The following is a 24,920-nucleotide window of genomic DNA, read 5'->3' as shown; positions in this document are numbered from 1 at the left end:
TAATCTTTTACTACAACTACAATTTTAAAAATTTATTATTAGTATTATATTATTATTTTTAGTATTGTACTATTACATATATTTATTAATAATATTAAACCATTTTGACACAAATAACAAGATTTAATTCCATTTAGAAAAAAGGTGTAAATTCACGAAAAATAAAAAAATTTCCCCAAATTATTTTAATGAAAATATAGTATAGACACTGTGCTCAGCATATACGAGTACACTCACATTTAAATCTCACATTTAAATAATATTTTCTATAGAATGCAGTACAATATTTGTGCATATGCATTAGATTAGTCAGTTCTGAAACCAAATATGGAGCTTATCTAACAAAACAACTTACAAGATCCAAAAACAAGCTAAAAAAAAAATACCATTTTTAAAATAGGACAAAATACATAAAACAAATCAAGAGAAACAAAAACAATATCAAATTTCGTTGATATTTTGTAGTTTGTAATATCTGTTCAAAATTTTGCATGGATTTAAACGTATTATGTTTCTATTTCTAAAGATATTCAGTGACTAAAATATTATTTTAATAAAAATACCTGTTTAATACATCCGTTTTAAAACGCTCTAAAATATATGACCTAAATTAACTGAGAAATGGATAAAAATATTCATTTTCAAAATAGGGGGTATACTCATTTATGCTGAGCACTGTAATAGCTTATTACATTTGAATGAATAATAATATTAATAATAATACAAATAATAATAAAAGAATTGCAGAGTAACATCCTAACACATTTAAATATTTGGTGCGCAGTCTGATAACAGTTATTTTATGTTTAAACTAGTTGAAAAGTTAAAAATATGTTTTAACTTGCTGTTGAAGACATTGGTACCTTTGCTCCGTGTTTCTGCAGGACTTCAAGCACATCATTATGACCTCGTTCAGCTGCTACGTGAAACGGGGTCATGAAACTATGAGGAGGGACAATAAAACAATGTTGAGAAACAGCAACCAGGAAAACAAACGATATCAAACAGGGTTCCTGACTTTCGCTGACTAAAAAGCTGACTTTCCATGACATCTAATGAACATAAAAACAGGCTGGTGTTTTGCTTATACATTACTAATATAATAGGGTAAATTAAAAAAAGGGTTTTTGCTTGAATATAATTTTGCACGACTTTAAAAGCAACAATGAAAACAACAATGGATCATCTTCTTCAGATTATTTTTAAAAAAGTACTTGTTTGCATGTCTGCGAAGAGCTCCCTTTGCCATGTGTGATAGCTTGATAGTAGTTTTACCATTTAGCTTATTTAGCCTTTCTGTCATCTTCTTTTTAACATACAGTTTTTCAAACGCTCAATTTGAAGCCAACGCTCTTAAAATGAATACCATCTTGACATGCTTGGCATATTTAACAGTCTGGTCGCTGCATTTACTGTTTGTTGTTGCCTGTCTGCTTTCTGTTGATTTTTTAGAAAGCACATTAGCTAACAAAAAGCATTGCGCTACATAAAATTGTCATTGCCATAACGATAAGCGTAAAACAACAAACTATATTTATATACAGTCGAAGTCAGAATTATTAGCCCTCCATCATTTTCCAAATGATGTTTAACAGAGCAAAGAATTAGTAGTTGCTTAGGGAGGTGGTTCGTAGGTTGCTAAGCGACCATCAACTATTTTCTGCTGACAAATCATTGCAGTCACTCTTATACAAGTTTTATTTATGGAGAAATATTACAATGCACTGCAGTGTATAGGTGTTCTGTGTTTGTCTGAGATAATTAGTCTTTATAAAATGTGTGTATTCCATATAAAGTATTAGGCTGATCAGTCAGTTCTTGTCACGCAACTCACAATGCGCTTGGGCAATTATTCAACTGGGTGTGTCTGGAAGGCGTGAGCACATCACCCCACGCACCTCCATTGGAAATAACGAAGTTACGTGAACTCTAGAAAAGAAGCAATATGCGAACAGCCCCTAAAAGGCCGCCATCATTTGCGATCTCCAGCAGTTGATCTTGCACAAACATGGTGGATTCACCTGATTCGTTGACAAATGGGTTGCAGATTTATTGCATTGCAGTTCGCAGGTCCTTCACAGAGCATTTTCCCCTTAGCAAAGAAACTTTTCAAAGACATCTGTTTCTTACTCATTTTGCTGCTTGTGGGTTACATTTGGGCGCTCGAGTGACTTGAGATGTAAGCAAGAGAATATGGTCATTTTTCAAAATAAAAACCGGTCAGACTCTAAATAAAAGGAAAATAATGAATAATTTCTTGTGTGGCCCAGTATCAATTGATCCACAGACCACAAACCACCGTTATACAATGGCTTGCCTAATTATTCTAACTTGCATAATGAGATCTTTGAACAACTAGAGTTTTAAAGCCAATGATACACTTCCAGTGAAAGGGTAATGTGACTGTTTTCAATTTCACAAGGTTGTTTTTACAGCATCGATGTTGTAATGTAATTACAATACATTCAGTTAAATAGACTCAAGCATTGTTTTAGTTTAAGTCTAAAACAAGATGAAAGACCGTTGTAACCACTACTAACGCCGTTAGTAGCAGCATGCTAGCACAGAAATTCCATTGAAAATACTGAGGTAAAATAAACGGTCATATTTTAAAGACATGGCGAGGGGAAATGGAATTTAATACAGTGCTTCTTGTCCGGTCTGAGACTGTGTTCATATCGTTAATCATCAGGCAGTAAAGATTGCTCATTTGTAAAGAAATCAGATCTTAAACGTGGGAATTTTGTAATGGAAATACAGTTCACCGGAGGCCCTTAGGCTGCCTGGCTGAAAATTAAAAGTCCATGTGCATATAGCCCACTAACCAAATTAAGCCTTTAAATGTCACTGTAATCTGAATACTAGTATCTTAAAAATATCTAGTCAAATTTAATGTGCTAACATGATGGCAAAGATAAAAGAAATCAGTTAGTATAGAAAACAGTAATAATAACAATGTTTAGAAATGTGTTGACAAAAAATCTTTTCGTTAAACGAAAATTGGAGAAAAACATGCAGGGGAGCGAATAATTCTGACTTCAACTATATATTGATAAATAGAAACATAAATATAAAACGACAAACAAAAATACCTGATATTCCATTACAAAAAATATACAAATATCCTGACTTTCAATGCCTGGAAAACAGCTTTTAAAAATTCTATGCTATTCCAGAAATTCCATGACTCGTGGGAACCCTGATCCAACATGAAATCAAAGACTCACTCCTTGTTCTTCTCGTGAATGTTGGCACCTTTCCTCAGCAGTAACTCTGTGACCTGTTTGCGTTTGGGATGAGGAGAGGCTACGGCGCAGTGCTGTGCATAAACAGATGGGGAGAGATTTTAATAAAGACATCATTGGCTAGGTTCCCATCCAAAGATGCTAATTAAATGTATGCACAAAACTGGAATATCCCATAAAACATTTATAAATATAGCACAGTTTCCAAACAACGTGTCAAAGAGAACAAAATCATCCTTCCTGATAAACTAAAATTAAATACCAGATATTAACAATAAAACCAAAATTCGCTGTATTAAGAGAAGCGACTGTGGGCCTTTTTTATTAAATAATAAAATACTTGTGCCTCAGAAGACAAAGACGTGGCTTTTGGAGACATGAGATGCTCTATGGGAGCGGAGATGCTCAAGATAGTTTTGGAGGTAATAATAATACTGAACCACTGTGATGATGGACTTTGGCTGAGGGATTTTAGAAAGACCAAAACAACATTTCAGATGGTTTAAGATGTGATCGGCCTGTTGGTTTGTCCATTAATGCAATCTCATTGTGCCTATTTTTATCATCACATGATCACTTAAAACAAAATCAGATGACTTCAATGCGTACACTGGAATTATTTAGTAAAAGTTCGTCTCTATCGTAATTTATTGACATTTTTTTCTTATTTGATAGTAAGTGTATTATACTTTTTATAAAAATTTATGCACATCATGGCATTTTCATTAAACGTTTCTTCATGGGATATTCCAACATGTGGATAAAAACTGGTGGATGGAAATACTGCTATTTAAATCCTGATGTTTCAGAGAAAACAATGTTCTTGCACTCACCAGAGCGGAGTCGTGCGAGTGCGGGTGTTTGAAGCTGATGATTTCTTGAGCTGTTTTCTTGACCTTCGCCATGTCCGCCTCACGGGCCGCTTGCAGAAGCGAGTGTCCTTTAAATTCATCTGGATGAAGGAAATCACAGAAGCTCAAGTGACTGAAATCGAGGCACATTTTGCAAGCTTGTGTTTTGATTCAGTTCTTATATAGATTACATTCAATATTGAATATTTAGAAAAAAAACTCAGGGAAAGTTAATTAGGTAAAGAAAAAACATCCTAATTGTTGTCGCAAACTCAGTTAGTAGATTATAATGATATTAAAAAGGTGAAACTGAACATTGAGCTTTATACATTCATATTTATCAAGGTCATAACTAGGCCCACACGAAACATGCGCTCGCAGAAATCTGAAGATTTCCACCAATTTTTTGCCCATCGAGTCAACTTTTTTTTTTTTACTTGTGTAAATGCATATAAATTTCTAATTATTCAGTTTTTAAATGAATTTCAGTAATATTTTTGACTAACAGGGCTGGGCAGTATCTATATTTATTATATGACCGAACACCATTGTCAATATCGGGAAAAAATTCGGTGTGAAGCGCTACAGTTTTATTAAAATGTGTCTAAGCGTGCGAATTGGAAGCAGCGCAAATAAGCTTATTGTGTAAGCTTGTCATTTCCAATGGAGGAGCATGACTTGCACGGCGTGCGCACTAATGATGGCTGGTTCCTTTACTTGAAAGCTCAGATTTGATTATCATAATTTGTTTTGTTTACAGAGTTTGAGGTTTACTGTATCATTATTATTGACCCCTTAAAGTTTGCTTTGATTGTTTAGTATACACTTTACTATTGCATCAAATTATTAAGTCTAAAAGTCTCTAACACTTCTGTTTATTTTATTATAACGAGATCAGACATTGTTTAAATATTTTTTGTTTTTGACTATTGAAGTTATTTACCTTAATAATGTTGGTAGATAAAAATAAAGTCGTGAAATAAAACAAAAATTCTAATATTCCTAAATGTATTGTTAAAAAATATTGAATTATTACCGATATCAAATTATATGATATATCGTGACAATTTTTTTGCAATATCATCAAAGCCCTATTGACTAATATGAAAATATTAATTTGATTTATTTACATTACAGTTTGTAAAGTAATATTTTCTGTCTTTTAGTAGATATATTATATGAGAGACTTGCTTTGTTTACCAAATAAGTGGATCTAATTGGAATTTAAAAATGTATTATTCTTTATTTCACATATTAAGTTTTTAGTTATGATACTCTCAAAATCATTCCACATATAACTGCAGATTTTGTACAAATTTCTGTGCAGAAATAGCAAAAAATATCAGCAGATTTTGTCTGGCTAAGGTCATAAGTAAAAAAAAAAAGAAAAAGAAAGAAAAAGAAAATAATTCGTAACCAAAAATAAGAAAGATTACCTGAATTTTTTTTATATATATATTTATTTTATGAATATGAACTTATTTTATTTCAGTTGTTTCATTACAAAAACTAATATAAAGATGAATAAAAACTATTATATACTAACAACTATATATACTAATTTATACTAATATATACTAAATAACAACTATATATACTAATTTGCTATAAAAAACACCAGTTTTGTTTAAACAGTAAATAATAACAACAGTTTGAGTAAAACACATAATACAGTACAAAAATGCATCACTGTTCCCCTCTAAAATTCATATTTCTAACTAAAGGTTAAGTTGGTTATTATGAAATATGTGATGTTGAAAAGTTTAATCTGACACTGATAATACTTCAAATCAAAATTAAGACACCCAATCTCTGCGCGGTGAAAGTGACTTACAGGTGAGTCTCTCTTTCAGCTCAGGTGTGGGAGCCACATCCACCGCACTCTTGCCGTGGCAGTTCAGCAGTGTTGGATCTGCGCCGTGACTCAGCAGCAGAGAACAAACCTCCACTCGATTCTTACTGGCCGCCTCGTGCAGCGGCGTGAACTGCCAGAGGTCCATGGCATTAACACACGCCCCATGCTGAGAGTGACACACACATATACAGCACTCAATCATAAGAGAAACTCATCAAAAAACAAAGGGCGACACTACATATTAAGTGGCCTTAACTGTGATGTAATTACATTTAAATGAATCATTCTTTGCAGTTAGGGATGCAACAATTATAGATTTTGGTTGTACGATTATAGTCTGAGGAATAAATGTAATGTAATGTATTTTTTTTTATTTAACGCCATCTCAGCAACCAAAGCTATTTTAGAACATTTCAATAATAAATATACAATTAAAAATCAACAAACAAGTCGGCGCAATAGCCTAATGGTTCGTTTCCTGTCTAAATACTGTCCTAGCTAATAAAGGCAAAAAGGCCAAAAGTAAAATCTTTAAAACAAATGAATACATAAATTGAATAAGATTTTTAGCGCTAATTCACTTGGCTAAAAATGTCCTTAAGAGAGTTCATTTGATACAAAAGTCTTCTGGAATCATTAAAAGCAGGACAGTCCAGTAAAATGTGTTTGACAGTAAGAGGAATAGTGCAGCACAAACACTGAGTAGGGTTTTCACCTTGGAGCAAAAAACCAAAACAAAACATGGGTTATTCTTGTATGCACAATACGACATCTGGTGAAAATTCCTTGATCAAATCTGATCTTAAAATGTCTTAAAATTCTGTGTGAGATTTCAGGTTGGACTTCATGTGATTTATTATTTTCTAATGCATCCCATTCCTCTTGCCACTTGTTTAAAATGTAAACATTGATAAAAGGTAGTCTTAGAAATAAACACGATTATCACAGATTCATTAATTTCAAAACACTACTAGTTTAGAAAATCACATGAAAACTCCTTATATTTTAAGTGTTATTTACCGCTGCTCAGTAACTAAATACAGCATAAACATTTAACATTTAAAAAACAAACAATAGCCCAGTTCTCTTTGAACCTAAAAACAAGTGAATAAAAGATTTTGCGTTTAAAAAGTAACAATTTTACACTAAAAATAAATGACAGAACAACGAATAAATAAATAAATATATAGAAATAATTACATAAATAAATAGTATTTGTTTAATGGAAATCTAAGGGTGCTTTCACATCTGTAGTTCGGTTCATTTGGTCTGGACAGAGGGCAACAAATGATACATTGGTTTGATACATGATACATGATACACTGGTTTGTTCAATAGCCAATCAAAAAAAGTCTTCATTTCTTAATGTAATATTTCATTGACCTTGGCAGTATTTAGCTTATTTTATTTTATCTGGAATAAAAAGACTTTCCCCAGAAGAAAAAACAATAGTGATAAGATAATCCTATTCTCTTCTACTGTAAATCGTAGTTACAGCCACTTAATTCAAAGTGTGATTATATCAGGGTTAATTTGGGAGCAGATACACATCCACCATTACCTTCAGCAGGAGTTCTGTGACCTCATAGTGACCATAAGAACAGGCATTATGCAGAGGAACCAAACCACTGATGGAGAGACAGAGAGTGAACAAGCAAAAGATGATTATTTCAGAATAATAAGAGCATCATTAACAACATTTACCAGATAAATTAAGTCTCTGATGTCCCTAGAGTGTGTATGTGAGGTTTCAGCTCCGAATAAGGCACAAATAATGTGTTGTAACTCCTTGCAGCTGCTCTTTTTAGCCTTTGTTCCTAGTTGTGCCGTTTTGGTGACTGTGGCTTTAAATTCAAATGAGATTGGTTTCTTTTTAAAAGAGGGAGGAGCTAAAAATGCCTATGTGTCAGCATAGTGGCAGATTTAAAAACAAGACTAATGTCCTGTGATAATGAGGGAGAGATAGTCACTAATGGGCGGGGCTTCCCTTTCTGATGACACGTAAAAATGAAGAAAGTCAATCAAAGTGTTTCTACAAACTGTTTTTATCACGTGTGATAATAAAAATAAAATTAATACATTTTTACCATTAGAAGCTGGTTATATTCACAGACTGTTTCCACACAACTGTGTTCAAACCTCTTATAAAAGTGATTTCTGCATTATAGGTTTAATCCTTCAATGCTCACAACAGTGGTGTCTATATGCAAGGTCAGGTAAATCATGGTTTAAGAAGATGCAAAACCACTCTAAATGCACTTCATTACCGTACGTTCACACCGAAAGCGGCGAGAGCGTCCAAGGTCGCTCTGGCCACCCTGGCGACAACGCTGTCTGCCTTCAGCTCCGGCGGTGAGAGCGTCAAAACTCGCTACATTGATCTCGTATTTAAAGGAGTCGTTGCAGCATGTCAGTTACATTCCTGCATTAAACAAGTTTCTAGCGTGAAAATGTTGCGCACTTCTTATCAAATTCATTTAACAATGGAAGATCAAGTTGCGTGTGGTGTGGCTTTGCTCTATTTATCCAATATGTGTCCATATGTCTGAAATATCCTGAAGCAGCTATACTGTTTTGTACAGTCACGTCGCTTTTTTAAGATAAATTTATGCAACATTAATGAACATCAGTAACCCGCCATTAACTTATTTAATGTATGTTCCTGTAAGAAAACATTGTAAATAATTGGAAATCCGGCGACCACAATCATTAAACCCTTGGGAACAATTGTGGACGGAACCAAAGTTCACAGGTCTGTGTTCTCTGAACTCTGATCAAGCGGTGGACGTCTTCATTCTGATTGCTTGCCACCTAACCGCGTCATAGCTCATTACCATAAAGTTGACTTGATTTCAACTTTCCTCTACGCCCACGCCAGAGAAGACACGCCACGCTGCTCCTCGCCGCCGGCTCCCATTGAAAATTAATGACTTCCAGCTACTTAAACGCTCTCGCCGCTTGCGGTGTGAACATACGGTTAGAATGGACAGGTTTGAATAGATTAGTTAAAACCAACGCTATTGGCTCTGATCACATGACTGTGCTAAAGAAGTCTCTGGAGTTGAAATTCGGGGAAAGTTTAAAGAAAGACAGACAGAAATATAGGCGCTCCTCACCCTTTGTCTTTGGCATGGACATCTGCACCGTACTGCAGCAATAACTGCACGATACGCACACGATTATACCCAGCGGCCAGGTGGAGAGGAGTGGACTGCAAAAGAAGACAGAAGTTTAAAAACCTGTGTGAAATGTAAACGGCTAACTTAGTCAAGCTAAATTAATGATCATCAATAATGCTCAATGCACATAACCATAAACCCAACCTCGAACTTAATTATGTAAACCTGCGTGTAACCCATCCCGTCATTAATTTAATCACTATGATGGCTAATATCAGCTTTTCTGTGTAATGCGTTTCAGTTTTAAAATGATGTTTAAAGGGTTTTTTGTTTTACAAATGGAGAAGCAGTTACCCTAAATTCTACATTTAATTGTACATTTAATTGTACTGTAAACATATCGCCATAGTTAAACATCTTAAAGGCCTACTCACACCAAGGAGAACACAAATGTAGAACCATCAAAAGATAGGTGTCTTCACACCAAAGCACAAAAAAAGAACATGAATCAAACCATTTGGTTTAAAGGGGCCCTATTATAGTTTTTACTGTTAACTATTAATTAGAGCAGGGATTCTCAACCGGTGGGCTCCAAGATAGCTTAAAATTAACTCACAACATAATACTACAATTTTGGGATTTCATTATTAATATGCTATATTAAAATGATCAAAGTAATGCACTTTCTCCTGTTCTCTGATTTATCAAACTTGGCGCAAAAACAGCCTCATGATCACGTCTGCAGCTAATACACGCAAGTCTGTTTATTCACAAAGTGAGGTGAAAGTGAAAGTCTCTCTTTGTGTATCAATGGTGTTTCTGCCATACAATGTAAAATAAACTTGCATATGAGCTTCAGATGAGCTCTGGCAGAGCTGTTTACTGTTCCTGTCTGCGATCTCCCAATAATATCTAGCCACAAACTCAACCGCCATCAGATCGACGCGTTTGAACAGATTTAGGGTGTTTTACTGTATTTTATATTTGTCTGTACATTTTTGAATAGTAGATATTCAGTCAATCTAGTTTAAAGCAGAAGCTGGTAATTAAAGTCTTCCTATTGACCTGTGATCTCTTTGAATCTGTGTATGTCTTACAAAAAATACATTCATCTATCTATCCATCTATCTATCTATCTATCTATCTATCTATCTATCTATCTATCTATCTATCTATCTATCTATCTATCTATCCATCTATCCATCTATCCATCTATCCATCTATCTATCTATCTATCTATCTATCTATCTATCTATCCATCCATCAAATTATCTATCTATACTGTATAATATATTTATATATATATATATATATATATAAACAATTTTCATACAATTTAGAGAAACTGTCAGACAGGCTAGCCTTCAAAAATTAATCGGAGAAAAAAGTGGCCCCCGAAGTGAAAAAGATTGAGAACCCCTGAATTAGAGACAAATGGTGCCGTTTATTTATGAATTCTGCAGTGACAAAATCATTCCAACGCAGTTAGGGGCCAGTCACACGTTTTTCCTTTCCAATGCAATACTTTTCTATTGTTTTTGCACATAAACACATGCTTGGTGGACATGTGACTATTACGTATTACACACTAGGCTTGCACGATTAACCGTTTTAAAACAGAAATCACGATCTGAAATGGTGCTATTTTCAAATCGCAAAAGCAGTGATTATTTTAATTATTACAATGGAGAGGAATGTAAGAAAGAGTAGCCTAATTAAAATGTTCCAACTAACGTTACTTAAAAAGCAGACAACTGTTAAGGAAAAACCCATGAACCCCTATTTCACTGCTATAGAGAAAATGAAAGCTGTAAACACTCTCTCTCATTCTCTGTGTGTGTGGACCTTTGACCTCATTCAGAGGCGGGAACTGGCAGACGGGCAACAACTTCAATCATAAGACAAACACAAAACAAAAGTTTCCATCTGGAGCTTTCACAGCTTTCTAAAAGTTTCACAGGACTCGAAACTTGTAAATACTCGCTCCATCGGGCTCTCAGCTCTCAGCACCACCCTTGCTCATCACCAGTACACCAGCTCGTCACTCGTTGCGACGTGTAGTTACATTTTTAAGAGGTGCGGGTCAACATATAGGCAAAGAGCATAGAATCGCCAAGAGGCAACACTCTGTTGCTATTTCGGAAACAGCCACTAGATGCTTGTGTCACGCAGTGGTCATTTTGTAGTGAAAATTCCAATAGGAAAACGTCACGGTTAACTAACACAAGACAGAATGAATCAAAATATAGAGTTAAGTATGAGTTAAAACGAGTGCGTCCCCTTTGAAAAGTAACATTTTTAAACTTTTTAAAACAATATCCCAATGAAAACATACAATTTCTAAAATGTTGACAGGACATTAAATAGATCTAATATCTAAAATATCTACTTCACATTTAACATAAGGTTAACAAAATAACTTGGAGTACTATTTTTTTTTGTTTTACTCAAATTAGGGTGAAGCAAAAATGGGTATACACAACAAACACTACATTATCTGGTAGTTTATATGGCCTCTATGTTTTTAAAAGACAACATTAAAATTATGAATATATATATATATATAGATATATGAATATAAAAAATATTCTTGAAAAATACTTGTATTATAATAATAAAAATAATAATACTCCAACAAAAAGCACTGATATCAACATCCCATTTTGAAAGTCATGCTAATTTAATAAACATTTCAGTATTAATTTGTATTATGCCAGTGTGTAAACTATTAAAGTCATTTAAAGTAATTTCACCTAAAAGTGACAGTTTCAAGAAAACAAGTAAGGTTAATACATAAAGTATGTGCTGATAATCACCAGTCTATGATAGTAAGTGTTGTTTCGTCATCTTTCAGGTTGTATTTCAGCTTTGATGCGCTTTTTAAACGAATTAATAAAAAACAAAGCAGCTGCTTGCCATCGCGACAGCAATAAGATCCAATGGACAGCCGATTGCTTTCACCCCAGAATGGTGGGATCAATGGGCGCTGCTGTTGCAATGGATTGCTCTATTGAGTGTCGCCTCTTGGTGATTCTAAGCTCTTTACTATAGGCAAGAAAAACGCGACTGCGCGAAGGCTGGGCCGGACAATTCGCGTGTGTTTAACGCAGAAGTATAAATCAGCTTTTAGACTCTCCAGAAGACAAAAAAAAAAAAGCTGTCTCTTTGATTTATGAAGATTATCTGTCCTACAAAGTCATCCCAAACAATTTAAAATCTAAAACTCTTCCCAAATTGAGCTATTAAAGTAATTTGCTGAAATTATATTTCATAATTTCATACATTGTCCCAATGTATAATCACAGAAAAACAAAACATTGCGTTGGCAGTTTTTTCCAATATCATGCAGCCCTACTTTAAACTATAAAAAATGGTCAAAGTAACTTTTCCAAACTAAAAATATAAAAACATAAATCACAAAATACAGAAAACTGCTCATTTTCGGATTTGTTTTACAGTATAGAACAATAAGTTTGTAATAGTAAATCGGCATGGTTCATGACTTAGATCCTTTTATTGCACAATTATTTTGAAAAGAGAAAATGAAGGGGTTAAAAAAGTCTGCAATACTGCACCTTGGTGCAAATAGGCCTTTATTCTGAATCACGTTAAAAGAGATGATTGTAAGTGACCAGTAATAGTAACTTCAACTAATCTAAGCACAAAAACGTTAACAAATCTGTTCCCATTTCATGCAGTGAATACTGATGACATGCCATTACGATAGCCTGAACACAACCACAACAAACAATCAGCAAGACAGCATCTCAACATCCAAATGAAGATCTGCCTCGAAATTATGATGCATTCTCTGAGAATATTATTCGGTGCAGGATGGAGAGGCAACATTCATGTTCATATCACTATTAATGAGGGCTAAAAATTAAGTACAGCACAAGCAATGGGCCACAGTGCAACATTTCTAGCATAAACACAATGGATCTAAAAAGGATAGGATGTCAATCAAAAACCAGGAGTTAAACACCATATTTGTGGAGAGCATGCGTGCTGATCACAACAAATCAAACAAATGGTTTCAAGAACGTGAGATAAGATGCGTGGATGTGCGCTTTACAGCTGGAAACATGGTGGAGCTCTTGCAAAGACAGACAATTTAGAGAAGTGTTGTAGTAGAAGAGCAAAACAGTTAAAGGAAGATAAATGAAAGCCTTGTTTTGAGAACCTGCAGGAGCTGTTGAAATGTTAGCGGAGCTATTGGTTGATTGATGGATTGTGACCAGCAGAAAATAAAGGAAGGTTTTTGTGCATTTTTAAGTGTGAACCAGCGTATGGATGGATTTTTAGGGACAAAAATTAACAAAAATAAATACAAAATTCATAAGGTAAATAAATGAAAAATCACAGAAAACCAAATAGAACTAATTTCTGTTTCACAAAATAAACTTACCAGCATTTTTTGTGATGTTGACTGAATGTCGCCAGAACAAAAAACAAAACAAAACAAAAATTAGCTATGATCTAGCATATTAGCCCACTGTGGTGCTTAAAAACTAATAGCTGAGCGTGCATAAAGGACTAAAGTATGCACAATATCTTCAAAACGATTTTAAGTCTATAACTACTTTCATTTTGAAAAGTGTGTGTCAGACAAAAGTCTTGTTGTCCATTCTAGTTGTAAGAGCAACGAATAATAACTTGACCCCTAGTTGATCATTTGGAAAAGTGGCAGAAGGTCAATTTTTCTGATGAATCATCTGTTGAACGGCATCCCAATCATCACAAATACTGCAGAAGAACTCATTCTTCAGCAGGATAGTGCTCCTTCTCATACCTTCACATCAAACTTCCTGAAAGCAAAGAAAGTCATGGTGCTCTAGGATTGGCCAGCCCACTCACAAGACATGAACATTATTGAGCATGTCTGGGGTAAGATGAAGGAGGAGGCATTGAAGATGAATCCAAAGATTCTTGATGAGCTCTGGGAGTCCTGCAAGAACGCTTTCTTTGCCATTCCAGATGACTTTATTAACAAGTTATTAATAAGATATTACTATTAATAATTGGATGAAGTCATCAAAACTTATGGGAGTCATACACAATACTAATACTTTTCACACTACACCATGACTTTATATTCTATACTGTACATTATTTCTGTTAAGTGACAAGACTTTTGTATAAGTCAGACCTTATTGTGCTAATGAAATCATTCAAAATCAACCCATGATCATATGCTATTTTGGTCAAATAAGTGTAATCTAGAGGCCTTTGCCTTTTATATTAGCCACTTCTGATAGCAAATGATCAACTAGAAGTCACGTTATTATTTGTTTTTCCTCAAACTTGAATAGGCGACAAGACTTTTGTCAGGTAGTGTATACTCTCATTCTGGACTAATAATAAAGGAACTTTGCTGCTGACTGCAGTAGATAAAATAATATGTATATAGGTCTGAAAATAGTCCCCAGCTAGGTAACAGCAGTTAATTAATTCTAACTCTTCTAACTAACTCTTTTAAAATTAAGTAAGATGCTAATGCTCTAATTTGATTCAAAGATTTATGCTAAGCTAAGCTAATGGCCCGTTATCACTGAATGGTACGGTATGGTATGGTTCGGTACGCTATTATGGCCGACAAAAGGCTCACCAAACCAAACTGGACCACTTTTTTGGCACCCTTTCGAAAGGGTACCAAACACGAGAAAGGGTACCAAAAGGCGGAGCTAGATGCGCAGCTGAACGCTATTGTTTAACAGAGATACATCACTCGCTTACGCAACAAGCCAGCATGAAAACACAGCCGAGAGATCTTTTACAGCGTAAATACATAGACACAGATAAGAGGCTTTCACTGACTGTTGGCTATATTTTGTGTTGTTTTTGAACCTAAATAAGCACTAAATGTATGCTGTGTGAAGTTCTTCTGTAGTTGGTAACATATCAGAGACTGTAAGTGGCTGTATGTGTTTATATATGCTGCATTTATTAAATTATCTCATAATTACAGACGTTACAGTAGGCTATTTCGCACTGTCATTGATCTGCAGTTATAATTAAATCATGTTCATAGAAAAGTTAGCAATAAACATTCAAACACAAGTATTTATGTGTAAATGCATGTGTTTTGTGAGAAGTGCTTCTCATATGTTATGCGAGCGACCCGTACAGCTTTACTGTGGAAATTTTCTCGAGCGAAAATTACGTCGACTGAAACTTTGTCGTACACCACGCCCACCAAAAAGGTACCCTTAGAAGTGGAAACGCAAGCCTGATAAAGGTGACCCGTACCGACCCGAACCGTACCAGTCAGTGCAAACGAGCCATAAAAGGGCTCCCACTAGACCCATAGATGGGTCGAATGGATTTTAAAAAATGGTTTAACTCTAGGTATGTTGTAAAATGTAAAAAAGTGGAGCCTTACTTTAAGCATCAGAATACAAAAATGAAGATGCCAACAATATTCAGGTGCTACTAATAGAAGATAACTTAACTACAGAACATTTCACAGAAAATAATACAGACTCTGAAGTCAATAAGAGGAAAATCACACAGCGAACTCGTTCCTAAAAAGCCCTTCTATTATAAAGACCCAGAGTTCCAGAGGGAAATCTGACGTATGAAGTGACCTGAAATCATCAGGGATTTAAAGGGAAGATTGAGGTCCTGTTATTATGTTGTGATTAGAGAAAGAAATGGATCATAAAAGCTTTGAGCTAAAACTTCATGAAGGTCAGATGTGCATCCGATGGGAAATAATTATCCGTAGAAAAAATCCCTTTTAAAAATGACCGACTTCTAAAAGCAGCACAGGGTGAATAAAGGGGCAGTTAAGCCTCTAAACAAACATTTTAAAATGACATCAGCCATACGTTGTCCAGACATGAACTCATTATAGAGGGGAAAATCTGGGTCAGAGCCGTTTCCTCTAAAACACACAGTATTACAGAAAGAAAACACTCACATGAGGGGATTTGGGATTGTCTTGACCTACATCAATATCATTTACACAACCATAGAAATACATGAAATCACATCCTGTGTTTGAGATTGAACTCAATTTAGAAACAATCTGAGACATTTTGGGCGTTTACGACTTTCCAAATATATTAAACATTAAATCATTATTTCAATAGTGATTTTTACAATGTAGAATGCATCAAAGCTGCTTAACATAGATAAATGTTCATTATATTTCAAATTGTAGAACATTCCAGTATGTCAAATAGAAGTTAAACATCAACATCAATATGATTAATGCAGATTATAAGAATTAATTCGGATCTGTTACCTTGCGTCCATCACTGGCATGACAGTTGACGTTAAGCGGGGTCAAAAGTGCCATCAGTTTTTCCTCATTTCCGCTCCTAAATAGCAAATGGGAGATTTAAAAAATTAAATTACGGTTCAGTCTGAAAAATACAACACTCTTAGAAAGGGACACAACATCTTTTGGAATTGTGCAAGGTTGTGCAGCTTTTACCTTTAACGTTTTGCTATACCTCTATGCATGTATATGTATGCAGAGGTTTACATTAGGCATGGGCCAGTTTAAGATTCTGATGGTATGATAATAACCTTAAATAAGAATATCACAGTATTGAGATTACTGCTCTAAATTATATTCTTTTTAAATGTCTGGGTAAAAAACAATAACCTTTTTTTTTGAGAAACATTTAAAATATTTTGGAACAGTAAACAAATAATTGACTTCTGATGTCTTCATATGTTTCAAATTATTATTTTTTTTTTACAATTTAAAACAGCATCATTGGATGTCTTTTCTGCTGAAGATGTCCTAAAAAACAAAAAAACATGAACAGTATAGCAGAAAATTTTGATTGTTTTAAAACCTTGACTTTTCTAAACCAAGGTATACCTTGAAAACGGTTATTGTCCCATGCCTAGTTTACATATTTGGTCATATATGGTTTTTACATACGAGTATATTTTTATGTGCGCAAATATATGTATGCATATGTATGAGTAAATTGTACTATAATCCACTTTTATTGACATTTTATTCACACTCATTGTTTGTGAGTTGTATATGCATTTCTGATTAGGCCTGTCATGATATTTATTTTTTGTTGTACGATATATTGCATCAAAATATATTGTCATATTTACATTTTATGCCACTCACTATATATAATGCCAGAATGACAATATATCACCACAATGCAGGTACACTCTTCCAAAGAACAGATAATATGTTATACTTAAGACTACAATAAGCTACAATTAATTGTAAGAATACATTTAAGCTACAAAATCTGCTACCAGATCTATTTTCAGCTGTCAGGCACCCACATGAAAATATACTATAGTAATTTAGACCAAATACTATAGTGTTTTTTTTTTACCCATACTGACACTAACTCATTTTATTTGTATTTAACAGCATTTCCATTTCAGGGTGAGTAAAAGTACACTGGAGATAAAGATTATATTAAGATTTTGCAACTTTTTTTTTTTTTGCTAAAATCTCTAAACCTGTATTTGGACAAACACAACAGTGTTAAGAAGCGATTCAAAAGAATGAACTGAATAAAATGAAGATGAAAATGAAAGCCAACACAATTGGCTATATATATATATATGAGCAATATCACACGAGTAGCAGTGTAATATGGCTGTATATCGGCACTAGTGGGAGGCCGCAGGCCGAGTGCCCCAACCAGTGCCGATATACAGCCATATCGCACTGCTACGAGTGTGATATTGTGTTTATACAACAGTTTGACAGCATAATTGTGTATATAAAAACAAAATCAAACATGGAGAGTCTCAAAAACCCTTTATGAGGAACTACTTTCTTCCGCTTTGGATTAAAATCATAAGCTGACAGTTAAACAGCTGAGCAAGCATCTTTTAAACTTTAGATCGGTAGTGTCTGCTTTTTGCTGGCTTTATTTTTTATTACTTAATAATATCATGGCTATCAGCCAATCAGATTGGAGAACCAGACAGAACTGTTATATATATTATAAATATATATATATATATATATATATATATATATATATATATATATATATATATATATATATAAATATCCCATTCTCTTTGCCATACTATTATTATTTTTATGAACAAATTCAGTTGTACTCGTGACTGGTATTTGATAGTTTGGTGATTTATTTAACTAATTTAGAAAAGCAAACATCATTTTGCTGAACATCATTTTGGAAACTGTAAGAAATCCTGTTAAAAAAACAAAACAAAACATTGGTTTCCATTTGTAATGACACTACATGTATACACTACATGTTTGACTGTATAAGTGCATGGTGTGTCATTTGGAAATTAACTATAGTGACTAGTCTTTAAAAGAATAGTAGCAAAAATGGATAACTCAATTGTAACTAAATCTGGAATTGTCTGGATTTTTTAAAATATTAACACATGGTTTAATTTAATTTTGCACAAGAAAATGCATTGTTGGAGTCCCTACAAATTAAGACTTTCACAGATTCTGTTTTATTCCTGTTAAAACTAAAACATGGAATAACAGTTGTGCAACTGTTTTTGAATGATATTTTATCATTTCTTTAGTTTTATTATTCTTACATTGAGTTTCATATGTTCTGCTGTACAACAGTAATATATTTCTATCACAATTTCTTTAAATTAAACAAAACCTTAATTCCGATAGGTTGTTGCCAAGTACATTTCTGTGTACATGACACAATAAGTTCTCACATAAACTGTAAAACACTGAAGATGAAATTTATATCCTCATATAGTGAAATAACACACACAGAAAATACCACATGCCATTCATTCATACAAACAAACAAACTGTGATTTATTCATTCAAAACTACAACCATCAACAACTGACCAAAACTCACTTGAAATGTTTATTTCAGCAAACCAATGATATTAAAAGACAGTTATTGTGCCATAAGCTTACCTCGCTGCTTCCAATAGTTCATCCTTCTTATATTCACCTGAAAAACAAAGACAGCAGGTGTCAGGCAGACTCTAGATGATGATTTTGTGTCAGACAGAATCTGCAAAAGTCTAACATGAATACAATGGAAAAGCATTGGAATGGAAAAACGAGTCAATGAACTCTTACAGTGTGTAGAACACATACAGCACATTATCACAATATTAACAATGCCTTCAATTTATGTCTCTTGTTCATTATCGGCCTGTGTGTGTGTTAATAACTGTAAAGCATTAACTCTGAGTCTTACCAGTGAGGACGGTCTTAGCAGAAGGGTCTGCCAGATCCAGAGCTGATTTGCCGTCAGTGTTTCTGATATTTGGATCAGCACCGTGCTGAAGCAACACTGTGAAAAACATAACACCGTCACAAGACTGAAACTAAACAATACTAAACTCAGTGCAACAGATAGTGTTACGGTTACCACTAATAGATTTCTCTATTCTCTTATTGTGCAAATTGACCTTTCATTATGTTTGTGGCTGTAGCCTAGAGTGCAATTTGCTGTAAAAAATAAAAATAAAAAAACTACCGTAGAGCGCCGTCTGCAGTTAAAAACTAGCCTAAAGTGCCATCTGCTATAAAAAGTAACCTAGAGCGCCATTTGCTGTTAAAAACTAGCCTAGAGCGCCATCTGCTGTTAAAAACTAGCCTAGAGCGCTGTCTGCAGTAAAAAAACTAGCCTAGAGCGCTGTCTGCTGTAAAAAAAACTAGCCTAGAGCATTGTCTGCTGTAAAACCTACCCTAGAGCGCCATCTGCTTTAAAAACAAAAACTAGCCTAGAGCATCGTCTGCTGTAAAAAAACAATCTTAAGGGCCTTTGTTGTCAAAAACTAGCCTAGAGCGCTGTTTGACGTAGAAAAAAAAACTAGCCTAGAGTGCAGTCTGCTTTTAAAAACGTGTCTAAACGCTGTCTGCTGTAAAAAAAATAGCCTAGAGCACTGTCTGCTGTAAAAACTAGCCTAGAGCACTGTCTGCTGTAAAAACTAGCCTAGAGCATCGTCTACTGTAAAACACTAGCCTAGAGCACCATCTGATGTAAAAAACTAGCCCAACGCATCATCTGCTGTAAAAAAACTAGCCCAAACAACATCTGCTGTAAAAAACTTGCCAAGAGCACCATCTGCTGTAAAAAAGTAGCCTAGAGTACTGTCTGCTATAAAAAAACTAAACTAGAGCACCTTTTGTTGTAAAAAAAAAAACTAGCCTAGAGCGCTGTTTGATGTAAAAAAAAAAAAAAAAAAAAACACTAGCTTAGAGCGCAGTCTGCTTTTAAAAAAACGTGTCTAGAACACTGTCTGCAGTATAAAAAAAAAACTAGCCTAGAGCACTGTCTGCTGTAAAAAACTAGCCTAGAGCATCGTTTGCTGTAAAAAACTACCCTAGAGCGCCATCTACTGTAAAAAAAACTAGCCCAGAGCATCATCTGCTGTAAAAAACTTGCCTAGAGCACCGTCTGCTGTAAAAAAGTAGCCTAGAGCACTGTCTGCTGTAAAAAACTAACCCAGAGCACTGTCTGCTGTAAAAAAAACTAGCCTAGAGCATAGTCTGCTGTAAAAAAAACTACCCTAGAGCGCCATCTACTGTAAAAAAAACTAGCCCAGAGCATCATCTGCTGTAAAAAACTTTCCTAGAGCACTGTCTGCTGTAAAAAAGTAGCCTAGAGCACTGTCTGCTGTAAAACAAAACTAAACTAGAGCACCTTTTGTTGTAAAAAACTAGCCTAGAGCGCTGTTTGATGTAAAAAAAAAAAAAAAACTAGGCTAGAGCACTGTCTGCTGTATATAACTAGCCTAGAGCACTGTCTGCTCAAAAAACCAGCCTAGAGTGCAGTCTGCTGTAAAAAAAAAATATTTAAAAAACTAATCTAGAGCACCATCTGCTGTTAGTAAAACTAGCCTAGAGCACTGTCTGCTGTAAAAAAAAAAACTAGCCTAGAAAACTGTCGGCTGTTAAAAAAAAAAAAAAAAAAAAAAAAAAACTAGCCTAGAGCACTGTCTGCTGTAAAAAAAAAACTAGCTTAGAGCACTGTCTGCTGTAAAAAAAACTAGCCAAGAGCGCTGTCTGCTGTAAAAAAACTAATCTAGAGCACCATCTGCTGTAAAAAAAACTAGCCTAGAGCGCCGTCTGCTCAAAAAACTACCCTAGAGCGCCATCTACTGTAAAAAAAACTAGCCCAGAGTATCATCTGCTGTAAAAAACTTGCCTAGAGCACCGTCTGCTGTAAAAAAGTAGCCTAGAGCACTGTCTGCTGTAAAAAACTAGCCCAGAGCACTGTCTGCTGTAAAAAAAACTAGCCTAGAGCATCGTCTGCTGTAAAAAACTACCCTAGAGCGCCATCTACTGTAAAAAAACTAGCCCAGAGCATTATCTGCTGTAAAAAACTTGCCTAGAGCACCGTCTGCTGTACAAAAGTAGCCTAGAGCACTGTCTGCTGTAAAACAAAACTAAACTAGAGCACCTTTTGTTGTAAAAAACTAGCCTAGAGCGCTGTTTGATGTAAAAAAAAAAACTAGGCTAGAGCACTGTCTGCTGTATATAACTAGCCTAGAGCACTGTCTGCTCAAAAAAAACAGCCTAGAGTGCAGTCTGCTGTAAAAAAAATATTTAAAAAAACTAATCTACAGCACCATCTGCTGTTAGTAAAACTAGCCTAGAGCACTGTCTGCTGTAAAAAAAAAAAAAATACTAGCCTAGAAAACTGTCGGCTGTAAAAAAAAAAAAAAAAAAACTAGCCTGGAGTGCAGTCTGCTGTAAAAAAAATGTAAAAAAAATAATAAATCTAGAGCACCATCTGCTGTAAAAAAAAAAACTAGCCTAGAGCACTGTCTGCTGTAAAAAAAAACTAGCTTAGAGCACTGTCTGCTGTAAAAAAAACTAGCCAAGAGCGCTGTCTGCTGTAAAAAAAACTAATCTAGAGCACCATCTGCTGTAAAAAAAAACTAGCCGAGCGCCGTCTGCTCAAAAAACTAGCCTAGAGTGCAGTCTTTTGACTAAAAACTACCCTAGAGCACCATCTGCTGTAAAAAATAGCCTAGAGCACCGTCTGCTCAAAAAACTAGCCTAGAGTGCAGTTTGCTGTAAAAAAAAAAAAAAAAACTAATCTAGAGCACCATCTGCTGTAAATAAAACTAGCCTACAGCACTGTCTACTGTAAAAAAAAAAACTAGCCTAGAGCACCGCCTGTTTAAAAAACTAGCCTAAAGTGCAGTCTTCTAATTAAAAACTAGCCTAGAGCACCATCTGCAATAAAAAAGCTAGCCTAAATCACACCTGCAGTTGGACTTGAAACTCTTTGTTTCCATGGTATTATGGAGCAGCTGAGCTTCTTGGTGCCTAAAATCCAGAATTGGTGCAATCTAAACTGAAACAAGCTTTTTAGTACAGGCTCCTGATTTATGGATGCCTAAAAACTTGATTTCACACTTTTACACAGTTACAGTTATCATACTCTGACAAACCCCATTCACAAAGTAATCATCTGATCAGAGCCACTGTCAGTTTCCCACAGTCACACACACACAGAGTGCTGTTTCAGCACAGAGGTATTCAGAGCTCTATGACATCAGGGCGTAAGAGACAAACACTGCAGGACAACAACATTACTATCACAACACAGCCATACTGCAGCATGCTGGAACGCAACATCAGCTGGTTTCCACCATTCCATTCCACCATTGTGTTTAGAGAATATAAATCTGTTATAAGCATCCAAAGCTTGCAGTTTGTCACCTCCGCCTAACTGGATCAAAGGTTTTATTCACGTCACATCATACTTCAGTTTCTCATCAAACCCTGACCAATCAAATGCTTTCTAGTATCTGAAATGCCTCAGTCTCTTCTCATTTGCTTTTCATTTGATGCACTTAAGCACTCTCACTGGCAGAGCAGTGATTAAAAAAACAAAACGCTATTAGCTGATTTTTTAAAGGGGAGGAGCTACACTATGTCCCACCCTCACTTCATTTCTCAGTTGCGATTACATCAAACATTACCCATTTTTCCATTCAAAAATGCGAACTTTAAGCGCTTCCATTTAACGAGTCAAAGAGAACAAAATCACTTCCTAGTTAAGTGTCACCACATATCAACAGTAAAGACGGAATTTGCTGCGGTAGGAGAAGCTGCGTGAATCTTTTCTTCCTTAATAAATGACTTCAGAAGGCAGTATGCTGACACGCAGTGAACACACGGTGGTGCTTGAAGGTGTGAGACGTGGAGCACAGATGCTCTTGATTCTGGAGGTCATTAATAATATAATAACACTAATACTGAAACGGTTAAGGCATTTTAGGGTGCTTTCACACCTGTGAATCGATTCAGTTCCGAAACAGGGATTAAAATTGTTACATTGTTGCTCTTTGTTCTTGGTGCGGTTTCCTTTCACACGGCAAAGTTTCTAAACGGACCGAAATAGCTAAAACACGTCACGTGTGAGTAAACTCTCCTCACATTGGTCAGAGTTTCACGGTTTATTTTGCAGAGTCCCGCTCAGCTGTCAGGGGTATGGTAGTGGTTTGGTGGTGTTTGACAAGGTGCGCGCGACGTGTCTGAAGAGCGAGGAGGGATGCAGTGGGGAGGGATGAGAAGGGTGCGTGACGTATTTGAGGACCGGGAAGGAGACGCGCGACTCCTGAAACTTCCGGGAGACTTGGGATGTCTGTTAAATGACCTCCCGGCTCCTGCCCTACTCAAAATCTCTCTCTTAATATAGCCATATGCCTATTACATATCCATAAAACACTGTGATAGAACTGGCTTCAGAGTGTATCGCTTTCTCACTACAATCGATCCGCTCCAGAGTTCGTTTCAATCGAGCCGAGACCACCTCATTCAAGCGATCTCGGAGCGATTGTTTTGGCGCGGATCCGACCGCAATTGCTGGTTTCACATTTGCCAAACGAACTGCGCTAACTGGGCAAACGAGACAGGTTCGAAACAAAACTGTAGGTGTGAAAGCACCCTTAGATTGACCAAAACAACATTTTAGATGTTCTACAATGTGCTCAGCCTGCTGGTTTGTCCATTCACACACATTTTTATCATCACATGATCTCTCACAACAAAATCACACTTTTTAAAACACATACTGGAATTTGTGCTGTAAAAGTGTTTCCATCATAGTTTATTCGCATCTTTTCTTATCGAATAAAAAGTTAATCCTACGCAGTTATGCGAACAAATTTTTTTATGCGCATCTTGCGGTTTCCATCGACTTTTTTTTTTTTTTTGCGCATATCCAAAATATGGATGAAAAAGCTAATGAATAAAAAATGCACATCACAAAGCACTTTATGGAACCTTTAAAAAGATTTGCTTCACGTTAGAATGGAAGCCCAGATTCTGAGTTATTAGATAAGATATGAAACTGTTAGAATTGCAGCAATCTCTGCAGCAAACTATTTTGTCAGAAAGATGGCTAATTCTAAAGAAATTCATATTATTTGATTCCTTGACCTCATTGAAGGATGAGCAAATCATACTAAAACATAAGAATCATTAGAATTCAATACATAATCAATAAACGAATATAATAATCAATAAATTAATTGTAACTAGCTACTTAATCAAAACTTTACGAATCGCCATGAGTTTAGACTGGAATTTGGTGTCATTTCAGAATCAGTTCACTTGCAAACCAAATATATACAGATAATTTACTCACCCCCTTGTCATCCAAGATGTTAAAATCTTTCTTTCTACAGTCTAAATGAAATTAAGTTTTTTGAGGAAACATTTCAGCATGTTTCTTCATATAGTGAACTTTGAATTTAAAAAAAAAAATAATAATAATTTGTGGTGTATATATATATATATATATATATATATATATATATATATATGCTGCATAATATGTCGTTTGAACATCGATACAGCAATGTATCTGTAATAGTCACATCGCAGGATTTGTTATACAATGATAATCATGCTGTTT

General features: G+C 35.1%; 2 protein-coding genes across 7 annotated transcripts in view; both read right to left on the bottom strand.

Annotated features, from left to right (window-relative positions):
• tnksb (tankyrase, TRF1-interacting ankyrin-related ADP-ribose polymerase b) overlaps positions 1–24,920 on the bottom strand; it is a 318,296-nt gene that overhangs the window by 29,241 nt on the left and 264,135 nt on the right. For 3 of the 6 annotated variants that reach the window (XR_015490439.1, NM_001089415.2, XM_087252591.1), the window contains 9 exon segments: positions 19,236–19,331; positions 18,947–18,983; positions 16,320–16,395; positions 9,068–9,162; positions 7,513–7,579; positions 5,931–6,117; positions 4,079–4,197; positions 3,228–3,319; positions 864–942 (listed from right to left, as the gene is read on the bottom strand). Coding sequence is in view for 5 of the 6 variants with exons in the window: in NM_001089415.2 (NP_001082884.1) it covers positions 864–942; positions 3,228–3,319; positions 4,079–4,197; positions 5,931–6,117; positions 7,513–7,579; positions 9,068–9,162; positions 16,320–16,395; positions 18,947–18,983; positions 19,236–19,331 (848 nt within the window). In the remaining variant the exon portion in view is untranslated. 6 annotated transcript variants of the gene reach the window in all.
• The window catches only part of LOC147843842 (uncharacterized), a 321,661-nt gene that overhangs the window by 77,824 nt on the left and 218,917 nt on the right, over positions 1–24,920 (bottom strand). The gene's annotated exons all lie outside the window — the stretch shown is intronic.

Source organism: Danio rerio, chromosome 5, assembly GCF_052040795.2.
Source record: "Danio rerio strain M-AB ecotype USA chromosome 5, GRCz13ab, whole genome shotgun sequence".
In the NCBI taxonomy this organism is placed as follows: Eukaryota; Metazoa; Chordata; class Actinopteri; order Cypriniformes; family Danionidae; genus Danio; species Danio rerio.
Note: the sequence above shows the minus strand (reverse complement) of the source record. Positions and strands in the feature narration are given on the sequence as shown.